Source organism: Coloeus monedula, assembly GCF_965178545.1.
Source record: "Coloeus monedula genome assembly, chromosome: 12".
Taxonomy (NCBI): Eukaryota; Metazoa; Chordata; class Aves; order Passeriformes; family Corvidae; genus Coloeus; species Coloeus monedula.
Genome location: NC_138792.1, coordinates 4,519,059 through 4,540,646, shown reverse-complemented (window position 1 = coordinate 4,540,646; position 21,588 = coordinate 4,519,059). Strand labels below are relative to the sequence as shown.

Sequence of the window (21,588 nt, the reverse complement as noted above, 5' to 3'; positions counted from 1 at the left end):
GACACACATCCGCGGGTCCCCATCTGCAGTGCCCTCCCTTCCCCGCGGGCCCACGGGGGCTGCCACAGCTGCTCCTCCTGATGCTGCCAGCCCGGGCGGGGACGTGGGAGCGCAGCTCTGCCTCCCCGAGCTTGCCGGGACAGGGAGCGGGTGGGGAGGGAGGGCAGATGCCCGCAAGCGCTGTGGCTGTTCCCCTTCTGCCCGCCCAGCGCCCGGGCCCTGCCTGGGGTCTCACTGCTTTGGCCAGTGGAGGGGGAAAGCTGATGGGCACTGTGTTGGTGGGCGAGATGGGTGCCTGGCTAGGACGTGTGGGTCTAGTTTGCTGGTATATGAGGGGTGGTGGCACCCGAACAGGGGAGCAGTGCTGTGATGAAGCCCAGGGCAAGGGGCACAGGCTGCGTGGTGTGGGAACTCAGGCGGCTCCTGCTCAGCCAGGGGAGGAGAGATGCCAGTGGGGTCTTGTGCAGGGGCTGTGCTTGGCACCAGTGGTGTCCAACAGGCTCCTGATGGGGAGGGACATAGTGCTGTCTGCTTATCTTGACACCCATACTCTGGGTAGCCCCTGAGCGCTGGGGACAGGCTCTGCAGGCATGGGCAGACAGTCTGTGTGTCTGCACAGGCTCTGCTTCTTCTGCCCGCTTTTGCCTGCTCCCAGAGCCACCTGCCTGGGTGGTGGCAGAGCCAATGAGCACCCATGGGTGGGAGGCTCAGCCAGAGATCCTGGCTCCTTCTGCGCTGCAGGTCTTCGACTCTTCCAGAGCAAGTCTGCTGTTAATTCCCTCCATCTCTCCACAGTATCAGCAGTCACCTCCAGGCTGGGCCACTGGCAGGCAGGCAGCAGCAGGCAGCTGGGAGGCTGTGAGGAGCTGGTGCCACATCTCCCTGCGTCCGTGCTCCCGACTCACCCAGCAGAAGGTGTGGCTGGGCTGCGCACTCCTGACTCCTGTCTCTTCTGCTCTGTCTGTTCCTGGTGGGCAAATCGGAGGCTTGGTGTGATGGGGTTGCTCTGAGACCTCGCCCCAGGAGCTTCAGGCCTGGATGTTGGTGCTTTTCCTCCCGGACAATGTGGCTGATATTCTGGAGAAGCCCTCTCTTCCCCCCTGTTCTCCAAGTGCCTGAGCTGGTGGCCAGCTGGGACCTGCGTCTCACCCTCTGGGTCCTGAGCTTTGCCTCGATGGTTGTGCAGATGGAGAGCCAGGTCTACTCGCCCACTGTCAACACGCACTATGGGAAGTTACGAGGGGTGCGCGTGCCATTGCCCAGTGAGATCCTGGGGCCCGTGGACCAGTACCTGGGGGTTCCTTATGCCGCTCCCCCCATCGGGGAGAAGAGATTCATGCCCCCTGAGCCACCACCATCCTGGTCAGGCATCAGGAACGCTACCCACTTCTCACCAGTCTGCCCCCAGAACATCCACAACGCCGTTCCTGAGATCATGCTGCCCATCTGGTTTACCTCCAATTTGGATATCGTGGCCACGTACATCCAGGACCCCAACGAGGACTGTCTGTACCTCAATATCTACATCCCCACGGAGGATGGTGAGTCCCCACTGGGGTGACCGCAGGAGAGTGAGGGGGGGTCACTCCACCCCTCCCCAGCAGTGGTTGGTCTCACCTGGGTGTTGTGTTTGAAGCATGTGGTTGTGGACCCTGCAGCATGCTGTCTGTTTGTGGAAAGCTTTCTCTGGCCACGCAGCTTGCTCTCTTGCCCTCAGCTCCCATCTCTGTCTCGCGTGCTCCTGCTCCTCCACGCCTTCCCGTCCCACCCCTCCACCTCCATGGCATCGTCACGGGTTCCTCTCTTGTATTGCTAAATCTGAATCCGACTCTCTGACCGCAGATCCACAGAGTGACAAGCTGATTTGTGCTCCCCACAGGCGCCGAGTGCCAGGTTCTGTCTTGAGTTGGTTCGAGTTCGTCCTTCCTCCCTGCTTCCCACCCTCCCCAGGTCCATGCGCTAGTTGTGGGCGTGGGCTGCGGCTGGGAGGAACACTCTCTGCCTCTCCCTGGGAAGATGCTCCGGCAAGAAAGGGACCACAGAGCCCTTTTCCGGGCCCTGGTACGGATGGGAGGTTGGGGTGCACTGGCAGACACATCGCTTGGCTGCTCCTCCGTCTGCCGGTGGGACAGCGGCAGAGCGATGAGCCTGGGGTGCTGGGGGCCCACGGGGCGTGGTCCTGTTGGGGTGAGGCTGAGCGGCGCTGGGTGCCTCCTTGTCTAACCTTTTCCTTTGTAGGGGATCCCACCTGAACTGTAAGTAGAGGGCAGAGGAGGCAGCGCCTGCCCGCACGCCCGCCCCAGCCTCACCGCAACGGGAGCCCCCAGGGATTTTCAGCGGGCCGGAAGGGACCCGCAGCGGGTCTGCTGCACACAGCAGAGCAGCCTGGCGGGCCAGTGGCTTCTCCCAGGCTGGCTGGCTCCACTCCTCTGTCTCTGGGGCCCACGGAATGCATCATGCCTTCCTTCCCGCCCAGCACGGCTGGCCCAGAGTTTTCCTCCCATGGCGACGCTCCCTCCCCACCTCCCGCGGTCCCGGGGGCGGTGGGAGGGTAGCAGCGTGGTTGTGATTGCATGCCCACTCCCATCAGTGGAGCCTCCTGTTATTTTGTAGTCTTTTATTCATTTTACAGTAAAACGGATTTCCAAGGAATGCACCCGAAAGCCCAACAAGAAAATATGTAGGAAAGGAGGTATGTAGCAAGCCGACCGGCAGAGAGGCACAGAGAGGAAAGAGAGAGAGAGTGAGAGAGTGAGAGGGTGCCTGGCTGGCCCCTGGCCTGCAGCACTCCTCCGGCACCTCTCTGTGCTGCCACCCGGACTGCGGACCCTCCAAGCAGCCCACCCTGCCACCCCCTGCTTCCCACTGGGAGGAGCCCCACGGATGCTCCAGCCAGCTGGGAGCACAGGTCTGGGGTCAGGTCATGAGGATGCTCGTGTTGCTCCAGGCCTTTCAGAACAGCTTCTCCTGGGCTGAGCCTGCACTCCCACCTTCATCCCACTGGCACCGACAGCCTCCCAGTCCCAGGGCATGAGGGGTAGCCTCTGATGGCAGGTAGCACTTAAATGCCTCCATCCCTTAGGTTGGGTTACCCCACTGGGGGTGTACAGACCTCCTCAGGGAAGGAGCTGTGTGAGGGGGGACTGCAGTCCATCCCGGGCTGAGCTTTTCCCCCATTGCATCCCTGATCATTTTGCATCCAGAGCTCCTTGGTTAAAAGCATAAAGCCTCTCCTGGCTGTGTAAATGCTGCAGATTCTGCCCTGACCCTTGTGCCTGCCAAGGCTGTTCCCCAGTGCCCACATCCCCATGCCAGTGCCAGTCCTGCCAGTAAGGGTTTGGTCTCCAGCCTATGGCACAGCAGCCTCCCTGAGCCCTACCTGCCCCATGGGCAGCCAAGCACCTCCAGTTCAGACACATCTCTGCTTTGCCTTGCCTCCACTGACCTTCCCCCATTGCCCCTAAATGATCCTGTATTCCCAACCAGTGACATGGGCAAGGGAGTAGAGATGTACAAATGGGAGCTGGCTCAGCCCCATGTCAGACACAATGCCTCACCCGTCCCTCCACACAGCCCCCTTGCAGGCAGGGAGAGCTGGCTGCTCTGTGCATCCCAAAGATGAACGTGTGGATGGTCAGGCAGCCAAGCTCTTCTGAAAGGCTCAGTACAGGGCATCTGGCCTGCACAGACTGCTGTCCTGGGCGTCCTGCAGCAGCAGGGTCCCTGCATCCCAGCCTCTGTCTCCCTGCACCCCTGGGTTTGGCGGGGCCAGTGCAGCTGGGCTTGGAGGTTTGGGGAGCGCTTTCCTTCCAGCCGTTTCCCCCAGTTCTGTTGTTTGGTTTCTTTGCTTTGCTTTTCCTGTTGCTGTCCTGGCTATTCACACGCCATCTCTCTGAGTGCCAAGGCTGCCCCTGAAAGGGCTGGCGCATTAGGGAGTCTCTGCACGCTGCCTCCGGAGCCGGCTGTGCCAGTGATCACCAGCCACTTCAAAGCGCTTCCTCTCCCGGCCCTCCTACCGGCTGCCAGGGCTGGCAGACCCCCACCACCCCCAGCCCTATATCCAGGGCCAGGGAAGCAGGCTCCAGGTTACTGCTGGAGAAGGGGATGATATAAGGCATGACAAAACACCTTGGGTGTGCTCATCTCCTGGGTTTCCCTTCCCACTGGCTCTGCTCACAGGCAGGGTTTCTTTGCAGCCCATCTGCAGTTGCCTCTGGTCACCTCCCAGGGAATCTGGTGGGGGGCATTCCCTTTTCCCCCACTGGGCTCTGTTGACTCATGGACCAGCAGGTCCCCAGTCCCAGCCATTTGGACATCCAGGTGTGGCATGCCAGGAATTAAAGCACCCAGACGCTGGCACTTCCTTCCAGCTCTGGCCAGCCTCTGGTAGCTGTTGGCTTGAATTAATTGAGTCACTTGTGATGAAACACAGAAGCTCCCCCACCCCTCATCATGTATCCTGGGTTAGTAATGCCTGGGGAGAGGGTAATGTACCTGCAGTGCTGATTTCCTCAGGTTGAACATTGGAACATTGATTCATTCTGGAATAATCATGATTACTATTTCTAAGGCCATAAACGAGCAGTGATAAGTTCTCCTCTCACAGAACAGTATTTTGGTGGTCAAAAATGCCTCAGCTCCCACCTTACTGGAGTTTTCATGACTTCTGCCACCCCTAAGCTCAGTGTATTTCAGAGCAGACGAAGTGTTGAGCATTTATCAGTTGTGCTTGTTTATCTCTGGGACAGAAAAACATCCCTGTTTCCCTGCCCAGTTAACCACAGTAATTTCCTATATGGAAATTTTCTAAATGCCAGCCTCCTCTACACATTGGTCCCTTCTCTGGGAGCAATATAGGGCAGCAGTGCTTTGAGAGCAACTAGCCATGCATGGTGCCAGGGGAGCTGACAACACTGAGGCTCAGCTGCAAAAATAGTGCTGCCCACCCAAAGACCATGTACACACTGAGACACACACACTGAGAGTACAGTACCTATGTGCAAAATGCAGCTCTGCCCCATGCTTTGTGCTGCCAACACTTCCAGCCTGTTTCTGGCTGTGATAGACGCCAGGATGATTTTTCCTTCCCTTCATCACCAGCCTGGGCAAGCCTTGCTGCAGGGCATGAGGAGGTGGATGTCATTTTTGGAGGGGAAAAATGTGGTTGCCCTGCACTTAGCAGCTCTTCCTGGTTTTTCATTAGCAAATGCCCAAATCTCTCTGGCTGGGACTGTGAGGAGTCTGCAATATTGCAGAGACAAATGTGCAGGCCAGCATCTTCCTCTGCTGTGTGAGGGTGGCCGGAGCTCCCAGCAGCTCCTGGGCTCAGGAAGCACTTCGGCAGCTCTGCGGGAAAAGCGTGTCTTCTCCACTGCTCTCCAAGAAGCTGACTTGTCCAAGTACCAGCTGAAGCTTCCCTACAGCTGCACAAATTCTGCAGTGCTCTCTTGCTGGAAGCTTCTTCCCAGCCCCCTCAGAGCCTGCTGCTTTGCAGAGCTGGCTGTGGGCAGACCACCGCCCTGGTGCTCTGCTTCCACTTCGGGGAGCGATTTGCAAAGGTGAGGGTCGGTGTTTGTGCTCTCAGAGGCAGCAGAGCGTGAGAGGATGCAGTGCTTTTACAGAGTCCACTCAGGGATGGAGATAACTCCTCTGCATTATTCCAGGACAGGGAGGGGCAGGGCAGCACCAAGGTGTGCTGCAGTCCTGGAGCAAGGTCTGATGTCTGGAAGGGCTCTCAGACACGGGTCCCATCTGACTCTCCCTGTGTGTGGGGTTGTGCAGCAACAGGTTCAACAGCTGCCCCGGTCTTGGTCCTGTTCCTTGCCACTCCCAGAGAAGCAGCTGAGATGGTGTGGCCAGCAGCAGGTGGACCTTTGGGTGCATGTAGCCATCAGAGGCTCCAGCTCCCTGCAGCATCGTGGCTGCTTTGCAGGAGTGGGTGCCCCAGGGAGCTCGCACTGAGGAGAGGGTGCTGGAGCTGCCTATGGGCACCCTGAACAGACATTTGGATCTGTAAAGGTGTCATCTCAGGCTGCTGCTCTTCTCTTATCCACACCATGCTGAGAATGAAGGCTCCAAGGACTGAGGCTCCTTACCCTCCTTTATCTCTGTTTGCAGTGGTGTCAGTGCTGTTGGTATGGTTTACTTAAGATAGCATAAATCCAGCATGGATGCCCCTGTTTCAGGGAAAGTGATTTTATTTTTTTACTAAACTTGAACTTAAATCTTCCTAGAGCCTAGATAAGAATGTATGCATCCTTCCTATCGGCCCGAACAATGTCACTTTGCAGTCAGCTTAAAGTGAAGTGGCACAACAGACATTCACCTCCCGAGTTAGTGGAGGGTGTTTTTGATGGGTAAGGAGAATAAGAGCCATGAGCCCTTTTAGTTTTTCCAGCTGTGAATCCACAGGCTTAAGCCCATTGATGCCTGAAGCAGCCACCTAAAAACAGAGACTAGACAAGAATAAGGGAATAAATGTTGATATTTATTTGAAAGGCCTTCAAAGGTACCCCTGGGGAGCCAGAGGCCACTGCCAAGATGGACCCCAAGGTGGACGACAGGTCATGAGTTCTTCACACTTTTTAAAGTTTGGTTCATTTGCATATCAGGGTTAATTCTCCAATTAAAGCTTCAGTTAATGATGCAGTTTTCCCAAGCTTGCCCCCCTTTTAGAGGCTTTGGTTTACACATTCTGGGCCTAGGATGTTCTGAGTGTCCTTGGAGAGCAGGCCTGGAGAGGCTTTGTTATGTCTAAGCGTGAGAGAGCAGAAGTTAAAGGGCTACAAGAAACTTCAGTGTTACACACTAGGCAGTGCAGGATTTGAAAAACATGAAAGTTAAAACCTAAGGCATCACCATACCCCTGAGAGTGGGTGCTGCAGGGCTCTGCATGGTGACCTTTGTTAGTGCAGAGAAAGATCTCCTGGGCTGGGTGTCCCTGAACGTGGCAGTAGCCAGTGGAAGGTGTTACTGGGTGAGGGAAGTGAAGCTGTGATTGCCCTCATGAGCTGTGGGGCGTTGGTGGGTTATGCTGGAGGTGAACAATGCAGCAAGAGGGAAAAAGCCCACTTGGTCACAACAGTCTGTGTTGGCCGTAACCACCCTGGCGCCTTCCTGCTGATGGGTGAGGCTTGTGCTTTGCATCTGCCACACACACATGCCACTGCTGTTCCCCTTCCCCCTAGCCTGCATCACTGCACTCCTGCTTTGCTTAGCTTCCCAAGTGCTGCTTTCTACCATCTCTTCTGCAGTGCCTGAAGCTCAGGTTGCTTTAGGCTTGTCCCAGCTGTCCCTAAGCTCTGCAGAAGCAGTCTCCATCTGGATCCCTCCCTGCTCAGCCAAGACAGTTGCTCAGGTCCCAGAGATGCTGTCCACTGCCCTTTTTTACAACCTGACAAGTTCTCATAGCTGTTTCCTCCATTCTCATCTGCACAGAGATTTTGTCCCCTGAAGGAGACCAGGCTGGAGGCTGCAGCCTGGCCAGTCCCAGGGTTTTAACAGCACCGGGGCCTTTGGCAGTGGAAAATGATCTCCAGCTGCCTGTGGTCAGCTTCCCAACTCTGAAGCATGGTGTGGATGAAGGCTTGCTGGCTGTGGTCTTCATTAGAGAAAAATCCCTATCCCTTAGAAGTACCAAGAGGTTGGTGCATAGCACTGGTTAGCAAATATTGCATGAGTACTTCATCATTTAAGTGCTTTCTGGGCTTTCAGCTCTTCCTAATGAAGACACAGTAGGTCAAGCTTGCAGCCTCCTGCAAAGGGCCTGAGTGGCTGCGGGATGGGCTGGGGAGGGAGTGTGGGAAGGACGCAGCAGGAAGGGGGGGATGCTGGGGCTGAGGTGTTGGGGCAAGAGTTGACAGGGATGGGGGCGGTGCTGGGTGAGAAGAGGAGAATGATGTGAGATGCTCAGAGGATGGCTGGGTGGTGAAGCAGGAGGGGAGGAGGCGGGGCTGGAGCATGGCAGGGGTAGGTCAGGAGGTAAACCCTGCGTTGGAGAAAATCAGGACGGCACAGGAGACTGCTGATCCATTCCTGCCCTGAGTGGGAGCAGCTCTACCTCACCTCTTTCTGGCAGCATGTCCCACCTGGTCTTAAACACCTCCCCAAGCCACCTCTTCGAGTGCTTTGCTGCCAGGAAGGTTTTTCTTCTCATCCTGCCTCCTGTAGCCCCAGGGCTGCCTGAGAGGGACTTGCTCTTCCACCTCACCACCTCACAGTAGCCTTTCATGTGTTGGGATGCTGCTGTAGCTCCCATCATGCCTCTGCTCCCAGGATTTGTGTGACCCAGCCTTCTGCAAACTTTTCATGCCTGCTGGATTTTTCTAGGTTTCTGGTTACTGCTCCTCCAGACTTTCTCCAGCAGGTCACGGCTGCTTAAGGTCATTCTGCAAGCCTCTCACCCTGATGGAGCTGCCTCACAGCAATTTCAGATCTCTTCCTCCCCCATGGCAGATTCCTTTTAAATTCCAATCCCGTCCCACTCCATGCTGCCATCTCTGTTATCCACCTCCCGTGTCACCTGCAGAATGCCACTCCCAGACTGACAGTGAGCACGGCTCCCCAGTTTTGTCTTTCTGACCAGTTTTGTGCATTTAGTCCTGTAGTTCCATGCAGCCACAGGCTTGCCCCTTGCTCGTGAGAGCTTTGCTGGGGGCCTTGTGTGGCAATGGGCCCTGGGATCAGCCGGGTGCCTGGCAGGGTGTCAGAGCCCCTCATCTCAGGGGAAAGTCACGGGGCAGTGCAGGCACTGTGTGGATAAGTCCTGCCTGGGGGAAACGCTGCTGTCTCCCCAGAGGTCACCATCACCTAGGGAGCTTTTTGTTGCAGGCATTTGGGGGCAGAGGACTTGCAGGCACTGGTCTGCAGCTCTAAGGGGATGAGAACACTCAGCTTCTCCCTGAAATTCAGAGCTCCAGGGCACAGGGAAGGCACCACTTGCCTTTGTGTCCACATTGGCATGCAGTCCTTTGCAGGAGTGGGGTTTTGGCACAGGTTTTTCAACACCCCTGCTCCCTTGCCAGCCCACAGGCCACCTCTCCTGGCTCCTGCTGGCTGCAGTTCAGGAAGTGCCAGGCTCACTGCAAGCTATGCACAGCAGCATTTCACAGTGCCCGCTGGGGCTGCTGGGCTGGCCCATGCCCCAGCACTGCAGGTTGGTGAAGGGACACGGAACAACTGTAAGGCATTCAGGATGTCACAGAAACCAGCACGTGTAGGATTCTGCCTTGACCTGGTCAGGTCAAGCTGATTGGTGCCTTCGCAATCCTCAGTGAAACGTGGAGCTAGTCTTGTAAGAGGGGAGTTGGTGCAGGATGGAGCCAGGCACCTCAGGGCAGCATCTGTCACGAGGGACCCTTGTATGCTGTGGTGGTCTGGTGCAGTGGCACCAGTGGTCTGTGGCCAGGCACAACAAGGGGCCACACACCATGTGGGGGTGATGGGCAGGACCCTGCCTGGTGGTCAGTGGCCATGCAAGGTAACCCTTGGTGTGAGCTCTGCAGAGGACAGTTGTCCCCAGGGGCAGCAGAGCTGGGAGCAGGGCTCCTGTTCACAGCTGGGTGCTGGGAGAGGGAGCCTTGCCTGGAGCTGAGGGTGTGTGAGCAGGCGGGGGCCAGGCTGGGATGCAGGAGGATCGGCAAGTGCTTTGAGAGACTCATCCACCGCCAGCGCTGATGCTGCCACAGCCCCACTCGCGTCTTCCCTGGCACCCCAGCCCTCCCCAGGGAGGATCTGGGAAAGGGCCCAGGTGAAGTGGCATCCTGGCACAACTCCTGGGGCAGTCCTGCCCGTGCCCTACACTGCCCTGGCTCTGGGAGAGGTGCAGTGTGAGTAGCCAGCAGTGCTGTGGGGCACAGCCGTGGCCCCACTGTCTCTGCTATCATGCTATTTTTGAATTCTCTTTTTTTTTTTGTTGTGTTTTTTTTTCTTTCTTTTTTTTTTATTGTTGTTGTTTTGTTTTTATTTCCTTTTGTTTTCCTTTTTGTTCTGTCTCCTCGTGTTTGGTCCCTAGGAGCCAGCGCTAAGAAACAGGGCGAGGACTTAGCGGATAATGACGGTGATGAAGACGAAGGTATTTCTGTGCTCGAGGCTGCCACTGCATGACACGCAAAGCAGCTCCGTGTGCCCGCCATCCGCTGCCACCCCCAGGGAGCCCTGTGTGTGTCTGTCTGCCGTGCCAGGCAGCTGCGCGGGGTGGGGGGCAGGCTGGCCGGCTGTGCAGGGCACCCAGGACCTTCCCTTCCTCCTGATGGGGGGGAAAGCTCATGGGGTTTTTCCGCTTTAGGAGAAGTTTGCTCCCGCTCATTTTGAGCGAGGGCAGGGAGGAAGCATGGCAGCTTGGGAGGAGAGAAGCCCTCGGGCACCTGGGCCCATTTCACCCTGAGCCCGGTCACATCCCACCTCCAGCCTCATCCCTTCAGAGTTGGTGACATGCATCTGGGAGCCAGCAACCTCCCCATCCACCCTTGCCTGGCCCTGCCGTGGCTGTGCCAGCAGCCTGAACACTTGGCATCCAAAGGGTATCTTGCCATGCACAGGAGATGCAGGGTTCACTTGGTTTCTGTTAACTTCTCTCCTTCCTCATCCAAGAGAAGTGAGCTCTTTCTTGCAAGCACCAGCCAAGACAGAGCAAGTGGGCTTTCAAGCAGATGTGATTCTAGATGCTTGCCAGGGCTAAGCAAGCTGCAGAACGGGCGATTTTTAGTAAAACAGGGTGGTTTGTCTGCAGGTTATGGAGTCGGCGTGTTTGGCTGCAGAGATGTGGTGAGGAGGTAGGAGGAAGGGTTGGCCAGGGTGCAGCCCTAATGTGCTGAGGACAGTAAAACCTCATGGTGTGCGGAAGGCCCAGGGCAGCTTGAGCAAGGCCTGGCAGATGGCATTTAAGATCTGGGAAATAGGTGAAAAACTTTGTGCTTGGCAGTACTAAAACCCTGTTGTTTACTCCGGCTAACCTGTGCCCCAGGATCTCTTGTACCAGGGCGTAAACTGGCGTTCAGCCTAAGTGACTCGACTCTGCTAAATCCACACACACCTAAATGTGCTGCAGCAATTCGGAGCTGTTTATTTCCTGGTACATCTCTGTACATTGTTGCCATTCTCCTGAGAGGAGTTCCCTTTGTATGTCAGTGAGTGGGAGCAGGATGAAGGGAAGACATAGGCACAGGCACTGATGTTCCTGCCCCTCACATTTCAAACAGGCGGCCCTGGAGAGAATTGTCCTGATGTAGCTCTGCCACACAGGCGATGTCTGTCCTGGAGGAGCTGCAAGCACTTTTTGCTCCCCTCGTCTGTGCATTTGTCTGGCTACATCCTGGCAGTAGGTAAAGAGCCAGCACAGGTTTTGGGTTTGGCATAGCCTCATTCTGCTGGAGGGAAGAGGTTTTTTCTATGGGAGGCCACCTTTAGCCATGCCGTGGGCCACAGCTGGAGGTGAGAATGGCCACAGATACTCATCAGCCTGGTCTACAGCCCCCTGCGATGGGCAAGCCACAGGGAGGAGTGGACATGGGCGGGGGTTAGGTGGGTGTGAGGGAGCGTGAACAGCCCAGTCGGGCACTGGCACTGGTGTGGCTGTGCCCCAGGAGCCCCAGCCCCGGTGGGCTGTGAGGGGGACTGTGCTGCACTGCTGAGGGAGGCAGGCAGGGAGCAGCAGCTGCCTGGGGCAGCTGAGGCCAAGCAGGCACAGCCAGCCCACTCAAGCAAGGTGCTGGGTGTGAGTGAGCACGAGGGAGGACAAAGTCCATCGGTGCTGGATCGCCAGCCCAGGACAGGGCTGGGCAGCGCAGGCATGTGGGACCTGGCGATGTCTCCGTGATGGGTGCAACTGCCTTGTCTGTGTGACACGGGCAAGATGCACCAGCAGCCCAAGTATGGGTGTTATTCCCTTGTGGGTGGCCATGGTTCCATGAGGGATCAGCAGCCTGTGGGGCAGAAGGGGCAGGATGTCCCCTGGACAGGAGAAGTCGAGAGAGGGAGCGTGGCTGCTCCCTGTCCCCTAGGCTCCCACAGTCCTTCCTCCCCGGTCCTCGGGGTCCCATTCCCCATCCTCACTCCATGCCTCATGCCCTGTCCTCGTCCAGATGCCGTGCTCACCTCCCTGACATGCACACGTCCATACACTGTCTGCTCATCACCATGTCTGTGTCTGGGCACTGGGGTGCCATGGGTTTACATCCAGACAGGCAGGTCTCTGCCTTCCCAGGGGAATGGGAAGGCGGAGTGGGAGAGTAAGGTACTGGAGCACACATCAGTGGCCCCCCCACCTTCTAGGTCCTGCACACCCCCATCCCTGCCCCCCTCCACAATGCCAGCTTCCAGGACTCACGGAGTGCTTGGGTCCAGCCAAAGACAGGACATGGGGCTGCATCCCGGGGCTGGACTCTGCAACTCCCACCCACAGCAGACCTGATCTGGCTCCCACACAATGCCAGAGCCCATCTCTGGGGAAGAGCAGTGGGGTCCAGCCAGCGTCCCTCCCTCACGTGCTCAGACCCCCGAGGGGACAGCAGTGTGGGGACAGTGCAGCGATAGCCACCTCCCGGAGAGGGGCTGGCAGGGTTGGTTCAGTGGTGTTTGGCTTTGGGGTTTCATGCTGTGGCCCCCAGGAGAGCTCTGGCTTTGGCTCCTAAGCCCCCTCCCTGGTCCTGGCAGCTGGCATTGCCCTTGTACTTGGTCTGCCTGTCGGGCAGGGTGCTGCGGCCATCAGTGGGGTCCTGTGTTTAACCACCTCTCCTTCCAGACATCCGGGACAGCGGGGCCAAGCCGGTGATGGTGTATATCCATGGTGGCTCGTACATGGAGGGCACAGGGAACATGATAGACGGCAGCATCCTGGCCAGCTATGGGAACGTGATTGTCATCACCCTGAACTACCGCGTTGGAGTGCTCGGTATGAGCTGGCTGCCGTGGGCTGTGCCGTCAGCACAGCCGGGCAGTGGGACAACCCTTGTGTCTGACCGGACTTGGACCAGCCGGAAAGGGGGTGGAGGGGGGCGTGGGGCCCGGCAGGATGCGCTGTGGGCACTGCCCCTGCCTTCCGCCCTGGCAGCCGAGCGGGTGCCACGTGGCAGAGCCCCCAGCACGCGGTCGCAGTCTAGTCTGGGTCCTGGCACCAGCCCCCCCCGGCTCATTTACACAAACTGGCTCAACTGAAAGCAAATATTGGTTTGTGGTTAAATGAATAATAAATGTGTTTACCCAGCATCTCCTCCTGAGAGGGCTCAGAGCAGTGAGGTGCCAGCAGATACTGCCTGGCTGTCCTGGGGACCTGGCAGCTCTCCCTCCCTGGGCACAGGCTGCCTCCAAGCCAGTTGTGCTGCTGGGACCCCCTCAGCGACCCACCACGACGTGGCTGTCTGCAGAGGGGACCACAGAAGGGTGTCGGGTGCCATGCAGAGAAGGGTGGCAGTCCTGTTTCCACAAGCACTGGTGACTTAGAGAGGCAAAATGAGGACAGAGGGTCAAAAGGCAGTGCAGTCCGCTGCCTGCAGCAGCAGAGACCCCCAGGGGCTGAGACACAGGAGGCTTGTTTGGAACACCACTGCTGCTTCCCTTAGCAGCATGAGAACAAAGGGTGTAGAGGTTTGGGAAAAGCTCCTTTCCAGCCAAGCTGCTGGCCCGGCTGGCTCTCTTCCTAGCCATCCAGCCTAGCATGGTGCTCTCCCTTGGCAGCTAGGCTCCCGCCTGGTACCTGGGGCAGCACATCCCTCTAATGGCCTCCAGAGCCCATAGTTTCTTGTGGAAGATGATAGTTACACAAAAATAAACCTGTTCAAGGCCTTTTAATACTAAAAGTCGGGCCTTTAAGATGGATAGGTTCCAAGTTAAGACACATGAGTCACAATATGACATTAGACTTAAGTGGTGCCTTCATCATTTCCATTGAGGTGGTGCACCACACCCAGTCAGACCACCTCCAAGTGCCAGCACAGCCCTGGGGCCGCTCCCTGTGTGCTGGGGTTACCTGCCTGGATTTTACCTCAGGCCCATGGTTTTGGCTTCCTGCTTAAAGTCAAAGCAAACGAAAGTGTGATAACTTATCTTGGGTGTTTCCTGTGCTATTGAAAGCACTTCTCACCTTCTTCCTCACTGAAAGCCTTTGTATTTTAAGCTGCAGTCGGTTCCTCTCTGCCCAGCCCACCTCCTTACATTTATAGAGCCTCCCCCAGTCCACGCTAGTCCATGGAAAGCATTGGCTGTGCACACACTCACCCTGCCTGCAGCCACTGATGCTTTCTCAGCTTCCCTTGGAGCTTGTGTGAGATGTCTTGAGCTGTTCTTAGCACAGGTGGTGGTATGGGTAGGACAGAGCTTTGTGCAAATTACCCTGTCACTGCTTGTTGTTGGCCAAAGAGGCTCCCCGATGTTTGCAGCTCCTCTCTCAGCCTTTCACCCCTCTGTGCTGTGCAGAGGGTGGCTGGAGCTCGATGGTGTCCCTGCTCCAGCTTAGAACTCACAAAACTCTCTTGGTAGCGGGGTCTCTTGGTGGGATAGGGTCCCACAGAAGCTGCCCTAGGTCTGGGGAAGTGGGGTGGGAGATCAGGACTTTCCCTGTTTCCTCATCCCTAACTGGGCTCCCCTTGGCCCCCAGGGTTCCTGAGCACGGGGGACCAGGCTGCCAAGGGCAATTACGGGCTGCTGGACCAGATCCAGGCGCTGCGCTGGGTCAGCGAGAACATCGCCTTCTTTGGGGGAGATCCCTTGCGGATCACTGTCTTCGGCTCCGGCATCGGTGCCTCCTGTGTCAGCCTGCTCACCCTCTCCCACCACTCTGAAGGTAGGTGTCAGCCGTGCCTGAGCATGCTGCAGCTGTGAGCAAACGCCCTGCTGATGCTAAGCCAAGGAAGGGAGCCCACCTGGGACCCACTGCCCAGCCTAACAAAGTCAGGCCTGCTTTCTAATCACTCACTGGTGAGAGCCTGGACCAGGACTGGGAAGCAAAACCTTCTCATCATGGGCAGAAAGAGGCCAGTGGCAGAGCATGTGGGAGCCAGGGATGGAGTGGGTGCTCCCTGTGCACAAGGCTGCAGCCCAGGGCCAGCACCTTGGCATGGGGAGAGGTGGGGACCCCTCCTTTGGTGTCCTGCCCTGGTGCTCAGGTTTTCCAAGTGCACGTGTGAAGCGGTGTAGGGCATCATGCAGGGCACTGGGAACAAGGATCTCAGTGCTAGGAAAGGTATTCATACTGGAATAGAGGGGAAGACAGACCTGAGCCTGGGAGGGATGGAGGGCCCTGTGTTGTGAGACTGGGAGAGCTGGAAGTGCTGCAACTAGCAAAACACAGGTGGAAGTAATATGATTAATATCTGTAAATATAGCAGAGTGTTTACTCTAAATAAAGAAGGTAATTATTTATGCTAAAAGATTGTATTGGAATAAGAGCAAATGCATGTAAACCACTGACAAATACATTTACATCAAGTACTGAGGGGGAAAAAATTAACTGTGAGATTAGAGGTGTTTTTGATAAACTTCCTAAAGGAAATTATAGGAGAAAAGCCTGAAGTGGATATGGTCCCCAGGGGAGCAGCTTGCCAGGGACCTGCTCATGGGCATTATATGAGGGTGGAGCCATCTTCCAGTGCTGTGTCCCCAGGTGTGATGCTGAGGAGAAAGGGACATGTGTGAGCAGTAGACACAATTTGCTGTGTGTCTCTGCAGAGACACACAGCAAATTGCACTCGAAGCTGATGTGAAGAGTTGCTGCCCTGCTCAACAGCCTGGGAATCACACAGGAACAGAGACCTCCAGAACCTCAGCAGGGCTGATGGCTGATGGCTGATGATGGGGTGTCTTTTACAGGCTGAAAGCTCCTGCTGAAAGAAAAAGTGTTTTCTCTGCTTATATTGAGTGTGAAAGGCTGGGGAGGGAACACTATGTGTATTGCATTCTCAATGCTTCTTAGGGTGCTCCTTTCCATCACAGGAGTGCAAGAGTGTGTGCTTGGCTCTCCAGGTGGCCCCAGCCCCTTGCAGGGGTCCAGAATGGAGCAGCATGGAGAGAGGCTGAGGGTGGATTGGAGGGGCTGCTCCTTGTGACTTTTCAGCCATGAAAAATAGTCCTGCCAGTATAGCACTTTTCAGGTGATGCTACACTTTCTGCCACTAAGCTCTGCACCTGCATGACAAATCCTTCGCTGCCCCATCCAGGCCCAGTGCCTCTGGTGTGGCCCCCCTGCATCTCAGCAGTGCTGGGTGCCCAGCACCCTCGCTGCTTTGGCAGGGGAGCTGCTGCTGGCTGTAAATACTGTGAGGCGGGAGGGGAGTGCACAGTGCTTCAGCCAGTGTCTCATAAAGCCAAATGGCCGTAATATGACCTCAGAAAATTCCCTGTGCCAGAGCACCCATATCCCCAGGGATGGGTAGCTGGTTCTGGAACACGGCGTGGGAGCAGTGCTAAGTTGGAGCCTGCAGATGAGGTGGGTTTGTTTTTATTGCATCAAAATAAAACTTCTAGTGATCACAAGCTATTAATGAAGCTGCTGATTTGTGCCTGCTCTGCCAGGTGCTGCAAGAGGCAGACACTGGAGGCTTGGTACAGCTCATGTTGTGTCTGGCTGCTTGGGAAATCCATAGCTCCCTGCCAGCCTCAGGCCTTGTAGGCAGGTGGATTCCTCATCAATGACCAAAGTGCTCTTCCCCAGCCAGCAATACCAGGGCAGGAGCAGTCTCTGCCAGCCAAACTTCATGAACTTCATTTGCTCCATCCCCTGTTCCATGGGGGCTTCTGCCCTTTGCTGCCGGCCCTCCAGATCTCAGTTGGACAAGGCACCCAGCACCCTGCTTTGAGCAGGACTTGGCCCAGACACCCCCAGAAGCATTTCCAGACTCAGCTACTGGGCAAAGCAAAGAGGAAATCAGGAGCTGGCAGCAGCTGGTGGCAGCCTGCAGGACCAACCACCTTCTGGAAGAGCCCTGGCCCCACCACTTGATTCCACTGTGCTGTGGCAGCCAGTCCTGTAGGAGGCAGGGTGTGTTGGGACCCTCACCTTGGAAGGGACCAGGAAGGAAGGGCAGAGCTTCATCTTCTTGCCTGGGCCTCAGCAGGCTGGAGAGGACCAGTGTGGAGTGCAGGGTGCTGATGCCTCCCTGGGATGCTTGTCAGGCTTCAGTCAGGTGCTGGCATGGAGAGGGAGGACATGACGAGTCTGGGCTCTCACAGAGTCCTGGGTCCTCCTGGATCAGGACGTGGCCATGCAGAAGCATGGCAAAGGGGCTCCATCAGGGACATGCCCAGCTGTTAGTGACATCAGCTGCCCAGTACTTCCCCAGGCAGTGGTGGGCAGGGCCACAGCCCAGCCTGGTGAGTCTGTCTGGGAAGTGATGCTGCTGGCAGGGTGCAATAGCTGCCGTTGGGACAGCATCTCCAGGGAGTCAGGAAACCCCATCCTGGCTCCTTGGCACGTGGATGATGGTGCAGAGCAAGCAAACCCATGGCCAGTCTCCAGCCTGTAGGCTGGGTATGGCTTTCTAGGGCACCGGGAGGTGACAAACAGAGCTTGTGACTTCTCTTTGTCCCAGTGCATGGGACTGTACGTCAGGTACTTGGCAGAGTGAGGACTGTGCGTGCAGACAAGAGCTATGGACATGGTGGCTGGGAGCCAGGAGCCTCTGAACACTTCTGTTGCGGGAAGGTGCTGCTCTCCCTCCCTGCAGAGTGGCACAGCCTTGGTTGCACAGGGGTTCTCTGCATTTCAGGGTGCCAGGGGCAGCCCCATGGCCATCACACTGCTGTGCCAGCACCACTCAGGGATCACCTGGAACAGTCCCTTGAGGCGAGCAAGTGCTGAGGTCTGGCAGGGGTGCAGGCAGCACTCGGGGCGCAAAGCAGGCTGGTCAGAGAGCAGGGACCCCTGGGTGCACCCCAGACTGGCTGCCTTTCATGGCCCAGAGGCTCTGCTTCCTCACCACCCTTTGTATTCTGAGCACAAGCACCATTGACATGGGACTGGAGCGAAGCCACGCATTTCTCCGCCTGGGCCAGGGCCTTTGTGGCCTCGTTTTCCAGGGCGAAAGTCCACTCCCTCTGTGTTCCTGGTGGCAGAAAGGCCCTCTTTGTGCATCTGGCAGCGTGCTCCTGCAGGGCCGGATTGGCACTGAGCAGCCCCAGCTGGGCAGGAAGCAGCAGGGAGGGGGTTGAGGGGGACTCTGACAAAGCGGTGGGGTGGGACACGGCAGGGTTAAGTGTCCCCAAGCAGGCATTAACCCTCCCACTGCTGCCAGCCCGCAGCCTGGCTGCTCCAGCAGGTGCCAACCTGGGCTGGAGGACGGTGCTGAGCCAGGGGCAGCGTGTGCCCCTCAGGGGCTCAGGTAACATATCCTTGGGGTGCCTGCCGTAGCACGGGCTGCTTGGCAAGGCCAGGCTGTGATGCAACCATGGCCCCTCTTCTCCCCTCACCGGGACAGAGGGATGCTAGGCCATACCCTGCAATGGGATCCTCAGGGAGCACAGCAGCCCTTGGTTGCTTCCAGGAGCACCCCCTTGCTGTCACCCTGCCATCCCCACAGCAGCCCTAAGCTGAGCTCCCTGTGTGAGCCTGGCTCAGCAGGCAGCACAGCGCGGGGACAAGGCCAGGTGTGAGCTGGAGTGCTGGGTCCTTGAAGGGGTACAAGAGCATCAATGCCTTCTCCATGCTGCATCCTGCACTGCAGCACTGGGATGTTGGAACCCTGCTGAGAGCTTCCTCCACTCCTTGCCTGTATTGCAGGTCTCTTCCAGAGAGCCATCATCCAGAGCGGCTCTGCGCTCTCCAGCTGGGCGGTGAACTACCAGCCGGTGAAGTACACCAGCATGCTGGCTGACAAGGTGGGCTGCAATGTGCTGGACACCGTGGACATGGTGGACTGCCTGAGGCAGAAGAGTGCCAAGGAGCTGGTAGAGCAAGACATCCAGCCAGCTCGCTACCATGTGGCCTTCGGGCCAGTCATTGACGGGGATGTGATCCCGGATGACCCAGAGATCCTGATGGAGCAGGGCGAGTTCCTCAACTATGATATCATGCTGGGGGTCAACCAGGGTGAAGGGCTGAAGTTCGTGGAGGGTGTGGTGGACCCTGAGGATGGCGTCTCAGGCAGTGACTTTGACTACTCAGTCTCCAACTTTGTAGACAACCTGTATGGCTACCCTGAGGGCAAGGACACCTTGAGGGAGACCATCAAGTTCATGTACACGGACTGGGCCGACCGGGACAACCCCGAGACACGTCGCAAGACTCTGGTGGCCCTCTTCACTGACCACCAGTGGGTAGAGCCGTCGGTGGTGACAGCTGACCTGCACGCCCGCTATGGCTCCCCCACCTACTTCTACGCCTTCTACCACCACTGCCAGAGCCTGATGAAGCCTGCATGGTCCGATGCAGCCCACGGGGATGAGGTGCCTTACGTGTTTGGGATCCCCATGATTGGCCCCACTGACCTCTTTCCCTGCAACTTCTCCAAGAACGATGTCATGCTCAGCGCCGTGGTGATGACCTACTGGACCAACTTTGCCAAGACAGGGTGAGTGGGGATGGGTGCTGTGCCTCGGGGGTCTGCACTCACTGCAGCTGTACTCCCTGGGGCTGTGCTGTGGTGGGGGGGTTGTCATGCCTGGTGTGGGACACAGACCCCTGTGCCCAGAGGTCCATGTGCTGCACCTTCACTGGGGCCATGGCATCAACCACAAAGCAAGAAGCTTAGATCATGGCCGGCCCCTGGGACAGGACCCAGCCAAGCCACAGGGACGGGGAGGCTGGTTGGCCCTGATTATCATGGGTGAGACTTGAGCCAGGGTTCAGGTGCTACCCAGTCATGCAGGACCTTTTGCCAGCCCACCCTGTGACACCACTGGCAAAGGTCCCCTCACGTTCCATCTCTGCATCCAGCTCTCCCTCTTTGCTTCTTTGGCTTTTCCCAGTGCTAGTTCTGTTCTGCCTGTGTTTCACAGGGATCCCAACAAGCCTGTCCCCCAGGACACCAAGTTCATCCACACCAAGGCCAACCGGTTTGAGGAGGTGGCCTGGTCCAAGTACAACCCCCGTGACCAGCTGTACCTGCACATTGGGCTGAAGCCACGGGTACGTGACCACTACCGGGCCACCAAGGTGGCTTTCTGGAAGCACCTGGTTCCTCACCTGTACAACCTGCACGATATGTTCCACTACACCTCCACCACCACCAAAGTGCCACCACCCGACACCACGCAGAACTCCCACATCACCCGCCGGCCCAACAGCAAGATCTGGACCACCAAGCGCCCCGCCATCTCGCCTGCCTACAACGGCGAGAACGGGAAGGAGAAGTGGAGCCCAGAGCAAGAGGCAGGCACGCTGCTCGAGAGCCCCCGCGACTACTCCACTGAACTGAGCGTCACCATTGCCGTGGGCGCCTCGCTCCTCTTCCTCAACGTGCTGGCCTTCGCCGCCCTCTACTACCGCAAGGACAAGCGCCGGCAGGACACGCACCGGCAGCCCAGCCCCCAGCGCGGCGCCTCCAACGACATCGCCCACGCGACTGATGAGGAGATGCCCTCCTTGCAGGTGAGCCAGGGGCACCACGAGTGCGAAGCTGTGCCATCCCACGACACCCTGCGCCTGGCCGCTCTGCCCGACTACACCCTCACCTTGCGCCGCTCTCCGGACGACATCCCGCTTATGACCCCCAACACCATCACCATGATCCCCAACTCGCTGGTGGGGCTGCAGACCCTGCACCCCTACAACACCTTCACCGCCGGCTTCAACAGCACGGGGCTTCCGCACTCACACTCCACCACCAGGGTATAGCTGCCCGCCGCCGGCGCACACGCATGCACGCACGCACACACACGCAGCAGACACTGGCAGAGGGACCGGCGGGGCCCACAGAGCCCCCGGACGGAGGGGCAGCGCCCACGGACGGTGCAGCTCCCAGCCCAGAGACCTGTGGGGTCCCGGAGTGGCCCCAGCGCTTTCTTTTGTTCCTATCTAACTTTTGAGAAGTGCTTTGACTCTCCTGGCCTCAGGGCCCCGTGGGTTGCCCCGGGACGCCAGTGGGGTGCAGGAGGGACACGGTGTAACCCTGCACAACCCACCCGTGCAGGTGGGCAGGGGTACCCCACTGTCAGTGGCCACGGGGCTCCCAGTGCCGTGGCTGTGCCTCCCAGTGGGACGATCACATCCCCAGTGCTGAGCGCACTGAGCACCCTGGGACTGATGAGGAGTGGGACTGGGCATCCCTCTCAGCCAGTGCCCAGACATCCCCAGGCATCTTGGCAGCCCTGGAAGAGGCTCCTTCACTGTGCTGAGAAGTGGCCCCAGGCCTTGGTGCTATAGGCAGAGGGAATGGGCAGGGTCCAGGGACCTGGCCTTGTGCTGGGTGCGGGCACTGGGGCTGGTGCCGGGGCTCAGGGACCCTGGGAGTGGGGCCCTGGGCTGGAGACTTGGCACCTCTGCCCCTCTTTGCGCTGCAGAGAATCTCTTTTGTGTCAGTCATTTCTCTTTGCAGAGACGTTTTTTAAGCAGATCTTTAGTTCTTTACACACTAACGGAGTCGCCGCGTTTTGTCCTTTGTAAAGATTTTAAAACCAAGTGTTCTTGATATAAAATAAAAAGCCAGTTAGAAGCCAGCGTGT

General features: G+C 57.6%; 1 protein-coding gene across 4 annotated transcripts; it reads left to right on the top strand.

Annotated features, from left to right (window-relative positions):
* Window positions 1-1,063: 1,063 nt before the first annotated feature.
* Window positions 1,064-20,761, top strand: NLGN3 (neuroligin 3; the record flags this gene model as incomplete). Of its 4 annotated transcripts, XM_082289656.1 has the most annotated exons (7): window positions 1,064-1,541; window positions 2,633-2,692; window positions 10,013-10,072; window positions 12,740-12,889; window positions 14,591-14,776; window positions 18,707-19,496; window positions 19,924-20,761. In XM_082289656.1, the coding sequence occupies 7 exons, from the start codon at window positions 1,064-1,066 to the stop codon at window positions 20,759-20,761; spliced, it is 2,562 nt and encodes an 853-aa protein (XP_082145782.1). The 4 variants fall into 4 exon arrangements, with proteins under 4 accessions (XP_082145782.1, XP_082145783.1, XP_082145784.1 ...); XM_082289658.1 differs by lacking the exon at window positions 2,633-2,692 and having other exon boundaries at window positions 1,214-1,541; XM_082289657.1 differs by lacking the exons at window positions 2,633-2,692; window positions 10,013-10,072.
* Window positions 20,762-21,588: the final 827 nt, after the last annotated feature.